The 6,241-nt window shown below is 34.0% G+C and overlaps 1 protein-coding gene across 1 annotated transcript; it reads left to right on the plus strand.

The window, feature by feature from the left end:
- Positions 1 to 305: 305 nt before the first annotated feature.
- LOC113336773 lies at positions 306 to 1,399 on the plus strand. The gene is made up of 2 exons (XM_026582451.1): positions 306 to 785; positions 1,040 to 1,399. Exons 1-2 carry the CDS (start codon positions 306 to 308, stop codon positions 1,397 to 1,399), a joined length of 840 nt encoding a protein of 279 aa, XP_026438236.1.
- The last annotated feature ends 4,842 nt before the right edge of the window (positions 1,400 to 6,241 follow it).

Genomic DNA, 6,241 nt, shown 5'->3' on the forward strand with positions numbered 1-6,241 from the left:
TAGAAGGAACTTCTAGTACCAAAATCTCCACTTCGGTTAGTATTTTTAACTTCATTCCTCCTTTTTAGTGTTTTTGTTTTTGTATTTGTATTACTATCTGGATTGTGTGAATTTTGTTTTATACATCTTCTTCTGTGTACATATTGTGTGCTTACAGTATTTATTTTTATCTTGGTTTAGAACTGAAAATCATGAAATTATTGTCTTGGAATGCTCAAGGCTGTAACATCCCAAAAACATTTAACCACCTTCTTTTTCTTTTGGAAGATCATAAACATGATCTTGTATTTATATCTGAAACTAAAATGCCTATGAAAAAGATGGAATTGACCGTGAGGAAGCTAAAGTTTAAAGATTGGATAATTATTCCATTTATAGGAAAATCAGGGGGTCAAATTATTGCTTGGTTTGATAATTTAGATGTCCAGTTAATTGAAATTCAGCAAAACATAATCACTGTAACTTGTAAGGTCAGGGGCATATTGTGTTACACCTCTTGTCTCTATGGAGCATTAAATTCTCAACAAAAATATGATCAATGGGAATATATACAGAGTTTAGGGGATCTAATTGTTCATCCTTGGATGATAGTAGGTGACCTGAATTTTGTACACAATAGTGAAAAAGAAGGTGGAAATGATATGAAATCTAGTGCTATTATTGTCATACAGAATGTCATTCAACAAATAGGATTTATAGATTTAAAGTTTACGAGTGATCCGTTTACTTGGTCTAGTCAGAGGGAAGGGGAAGATAACACTAGAGAAAGGATTGATAGAAGTCTGGTAAATGTGGATTGGTTTCAATGCTTTCTTGATGCATTAATTCACCATTTAACTAGAACCGATTCATATCATAATCATTTACTGATTGTTTTCGACCCTTGTAAAGTTAAAAAAGAGAGACCCTATAGGTTTTTTAGAGGTTGGATGGAGCATAAGGATTATAATATGTTTATAGAGAATGCTAGGAAAATGCTTAAAATGAGGAATGATGCTGATATGCATGATTTGCTAGTTGGTTGTCAAATGATTTTAAGGACGGGAATAAAAATGTGTTCAAAAACATTTTCAAAAATAAGGAAATGGTTTTGAAGCGAATTGATAAAGAGAATGCTAAACTTGGTCATTTAATCTCTAGGAAAAAATTGAAAGTTTTTGAGGAGGAATTGGAAACTTGGAGTAAGATTGAAAACATCTATTGGCTGGAGAATAGTAGAGATAAATTCTTCAAAGAGCATGATGGATATACAAAATACTTCCATGTTGTGGCATCTAATAGGAAAAGACACTATAATATACATTCGTTAAGAGACATTACTGGTCTTTGGTTAGAAGATAAGGATCAATTAGATGCTCTTCTGAAAAATCATTTTCAGGGCATTAGTTCTTCGGAATGAGTCAATATAGATCTTATATTTGATCATATTATTCCTAGAGTTATTACTGATCAGGAAAACACATAACTTATTAAAATGCCTGATTCTGAGGAGATAAAAGTTGTGTTGTTTAGCATGAATCCTTGGTGATCACCTGGTACAGAAGGATTCCCGTCGTATTTTTCCAAAAACATTGGAATTTATTAGAGCAGGATGTAGTTAATTTAGTTCGAAGTTTTTTTGATACGGGTAAACATCCCGAGTCATTAAATGATAATTACATTGCTCTAATCCCAAAAGTGGAGAATCCGGTTACTCCTGTAGATTTCAGACCTATTAGTTTGAGTAATGCACTATACAAGTTGATATCTAAAATTTTAGCAACCAGATTGAAAATGGTGCTGGATAAAATTATAGCTCCTGACCAGTTTGCTTTTATTCCAAAAAGATAAATTGTTGATAATATAGTTATTACACATGAATGCTACATTCCATGGATAATAGTAAAACCAAAAAAGGTTTTTTAGCTTTAAAGTTGGATTATCTAAAGCTTTTGATAAAATGGAATGGCATTTTATTGTGCGAATGTTACAAAATTTTGGGTTTTTGGATAGATGGTGTGAGCTATTTTTTGAATGTATATCTACTGTTAAATCAACGGTCCTTCTTAATGGAGTTCCAGGGATTCAATTTAGTCCTTTAAGGGGTCTCCGACAAGGAGATCCGTTATCTCCATATTTTTTTATAACAGCTTTAGAAGGATTATCTCGGTTGTTTTCCCATGTTGAACACACAAGGACTTTCTCAGGTATGTAGATTAATAAAAATTGTCCCGTACTATCTCATCTACTGTTAGCAGATGATTGCTTTATTTTTAGTAAAGCGGATATCTCTGAGGTTAGGCAGCTGATGCATATTTTAGACATTTTCAGTAAATCTTCGGTTCAGAACATTAATTATCATAAATCAGGGGTATATTTTAGTAAGAAAGTTCATAATAAGCATATGAAAAAATACTAGCTAGAATGATAAGGGTTCAGAGAATATCTAAAAATGAAAAGTATTTGGGTACTCCATTGTTTTTTGGTAGGCAGAGAGCTTTGAATTTTGATCCTCTACTTGAAAAAACTTACAAGACTCTCCATGGATGGAAAGCTAAGATTTTAACTCAAGCAGGGCGTACTGTGCTCATAAATTCAACTTTATCTGTTTTTCCTATATATCAAATGCTATGCTTGGAATTTCCTATTTCAGTTCTAGACAAGTATGATAAAATTCAAAGGGATTTCTGGTGGAATAAGAAAAACCCTAAAAAAGCGTACTACCCAAAAGCATGGGATAATGTTGTAATGCCTAAATCTTGTGGTGGTTTGGGCATTAGAAATCCTCATCGAATGAATATTTCTTTACTAAGTAAACTAGCCTGGAGACTATTGAATAATCCAAATGCTTTATGGGTTAGATTATTGAAGGGTAAATATTTTCCGTGGAATCACCCTTTTCATAAGAGTGGAAAATATAGGATCTCTTGGATATGGAAAAGCATCAAGAAAGGTTTGCAGGTCGTAAAAGAGAATAGTATATGGGAAGTGGGTAGTGGGAGAAATATATCAATCTCAAAAGATAATTGGATTCCTAGAACATGTATTTTAAATGAATGGTATCATGAAGACTTGAAATATGTGTCAGATCTAATGGACATAAATGGTAATTGGGATGTGTCATTGAAAGATTCTGTTTTTCATGTGGAAACAGCAGCTAGAATAAAGTTTATATTCATTAATGTGAATAAACCTAATAGGTTGAGATGGCAAGGCAATAGGAATGGAGAATTCTCTACTAAATCAGTTTATGGCTTACTTTCGAATGAACACCAGAATAGTAGGTATAAGTTCTAGTGTAAAATTTGGAAGATGAAAACCATTCCGAGAGTTAGTTTATTCACATGGAAGATCGCAGCAGATGTTTTACCCTTAAGGGCTAAAATGAATGCTAAACTTAAGCATGTGGAGTCTAGTTGTTTAATGTGTAATGGGTATCAACCTGAAACAGCTGCACATTTATTTGTTCATTGTCCTTTCACTAGGGTTGTATGGTTTGGATTAAGAATTCAGATGCCTACATATAATTCAGATGTTATATCATGGATTAGATCTTGGTTTTCTGCAGACTTATGGGAATGGAAGGAAACATTTAGCATTATATGCTGGCAGATTTGGAAGCACGGGAATCATGTCAACTTTAATAGAACTAAACCCAATCCTATTGAATGTTTGAAAACAGTGCAAAACTTTCTGATGATTGGAGGAAATATTCAGGGATGTATCTTGTGAAACCAATGATAGAAAAAAGGAATTTAGTATCACAGGATAGGGGGTCAGCTGATGTAAAACATGATATGTTCTTTGTAGATGCAACATATGATGGTGCTGATGGATCATATGGAGTGGGTATCACATATTGAGTTAATAATAAAATTACTGACATCTTTTTTTTTCCTCAGATACCACTACAGGACTCTCAGCAGCAGAAGGATTAGCTTTGCTAAATACGATTAAATGGGCTAAGGAGCTAAATCTCACAGATGTTAATATACGGACGGATTGCAAAGATGCGACAAATTTTCTAAGCAACATGAATTCTTCTTGTGATTGGAAAATAAAATCAATACTAGATAATGTATCTTCTTATGTGTGTAAATTTAATAAGGTAGATTTTAAGTATGTAAATAGGAAGTTTAACGGGAACGCGGATAAACTAACAAAATGGAGTCGAATTAAAAAGAAATGTTGCAAGTCTAATAATTGCAGTATCAGTTTTTTGAACCGAAATATTATGAAAACCCTCGTAAAAAAAAAAATCCTCCGGTTACTTTTCAGTTAGTTTGAATATATACACATGTATATTTTTGCTTATTAAAAAAAAAAAGTGAATCTGGCCACCCTTTCGGGAAACCAAAGAAACAGCTATTCCGCCTGCCCGCAACTAATTTCCTTACGCTGACCACACTCTTTTTCATACCCATTTGAAATCAAAAACTGTTTATGGACGGGAAAAACAACCGCAAAAATTTGTTCACACATGGCGAACCTAAATTAGCCCCTAGTAATCCCATGTGGGCGGGGTCCATGCCTTTTCCTTTTTTTTTGCTGATAGAAAGTTTGTAGTCGAGTTTGTTCCATGGAACATATTAGATGATAACATCCCCATAAGCCCCTCACACAGTCACATACCCCACTATTGCGATCAGAGAGTAGTAGACTGGTCAGGACTATATAGGGTCCTCGGGGAATCACTTTTGATTTTCCTAAAAATACAAGAATACAATGTAAATCAATATATAATTATTTTCGTCTATTGATATATAGGTAGATCTCTCTAGACTGTGGAGGAAAGGAGCTATAGCATTTATTTGAAGTTGAAATTTGCATGTGCTGGAAACAAGGACCAAAATTCTGTGAACTCAATCCATGAATTACTAGTGGGCGAAACCTGGAGTGAAAGAATGTGCACATGAGAATGTGATTGGGAGGACTATGCACTATTAATTAAAAAAAATAAAGAAATCGTCCGGATGAATATGACTAGGAGCATCACCTGCTGTGTGACTTGGGGATGTCTGTTCTTTTCTTCTTTCTCTCTTTCTTTAAATTTGTCTTTATTCGGATTTGTTTTCTCGCCGCCCAACACAACATAAAGTTGTACGGATATTCTACCACCTTGCTACTTTCTGTTTCATGTCACAGATTTTGTTTGATGTCACAGTCAACGCACTAATCACTATGCACTCTTTACTATCTCTCTTCTTTGATTTCCAAAAGAGGTAATGTGTACTTTTGTTACTTAAGGTGTGTCTGTACCTTACTGACCCTACTACTGATGCATTGCTGTTCACGGGAGCCGAGAGGGGTATAAACGAATTTTGGGGGAAATAATGCAATTCAATTTATTGGCCTCTTGTTAAATTATTAACCCTCACCTTATACACATCTTGGTTTCCTCCTACAGCACAACATTAAAAAGAGAAAATTTTATTCATCTCAGCAATTTCCTACTATACGTATCAAAAATTGGCAGTAATGTTCAAATAAATATATTCGGCCATATTTCACAAAATCTGCAGTAGGAAACTAATGAGAAACTCGATTTTTAAGTGCAGCCATAAATGGAACGCTAACAAGCACATCATCTAAGAATAGTGTTGGAGATTTTTTTTCTAGTGATAGTGATGCAGTCGGACAACGGAAGAAACAGCCAATGGTGCGGGAACAATCATTCCATTCTCAAAAAACTATACGCACAATAATGCTAAGAAAACCGCATGACTAAATACAGGGCCGTAGCAAAGTTTTTAAAGATCTTAGACAAACTTATTGAAACGAGGCCTACATAATATAAGTAAAATAAAACTTTTTTGTTGACAATTCCTGTTTCGACTTTCCCATTCTCCATCCTTGGTATATAGTTCCATTAGAACCTCAAATCGGTAACGAATGTGATCGTGATCGAAGCATCTATCATACTTATAAAAAGTAAACCGAAAATTTTAACCTGTTTTTTTAATGGACCTTTATTTATCCAAATATCTTTTAAACTTTGGTTAATATTGTAACCCCAATCTCCCGAATCATAAATATTCACTGCTTAATATTGGTTCTTTATTTTGTCTAAATGCATTCTCATCATTGTCCAAAAGTTCACCATTTGTCTCCATTTCAAAATTTCCCACTTATTAAAATGCAGAGATAAAAGTTGTGTTGTTTAGCATGAATCCTTGGGGATCACCTGGTCAAGATGGATTCCCGCCGGGTTTTTTCCAAAAACGTTGGAATTTATTAGAGCATGATGTAGTTAATTTAGTTC

This window comes from Papaver somniferum, unplaced genomic scaffold (genome assembly GCF_003573695.1).
Source record: "Papaver somniferum cultivar HN1 unplaced genomic scaffold, ASM357369v1 unplaced-scaffold_154, whole genome shotgun sequence".
Classification (NCBI taxonomy): Eukaryota; Viridiplantae; Streptophyta; class Magnoliopsida; order Ranunculales; family Papaveraceae; genus Papaver; species Papaver somniferum.

What these genes read in the sequence shown, in the direction of transcription:
- LOC113336773 (XM_026582451.1), top strand. Translation starts at nt 306, where the DNA reads ATGCCTATGAAAAAGATGGAATTGACCGTGAGGAAGCTAAAGTTTAAA. An exon ending in AAAGGATTGATAGAAGTCTG is followed by an intron (nt 786 to 1,039) that starts GTAAATGTGGAT and finishes AATGATTTTAAG; the next exon opens with GACGGGAATAAAAATGTGTT.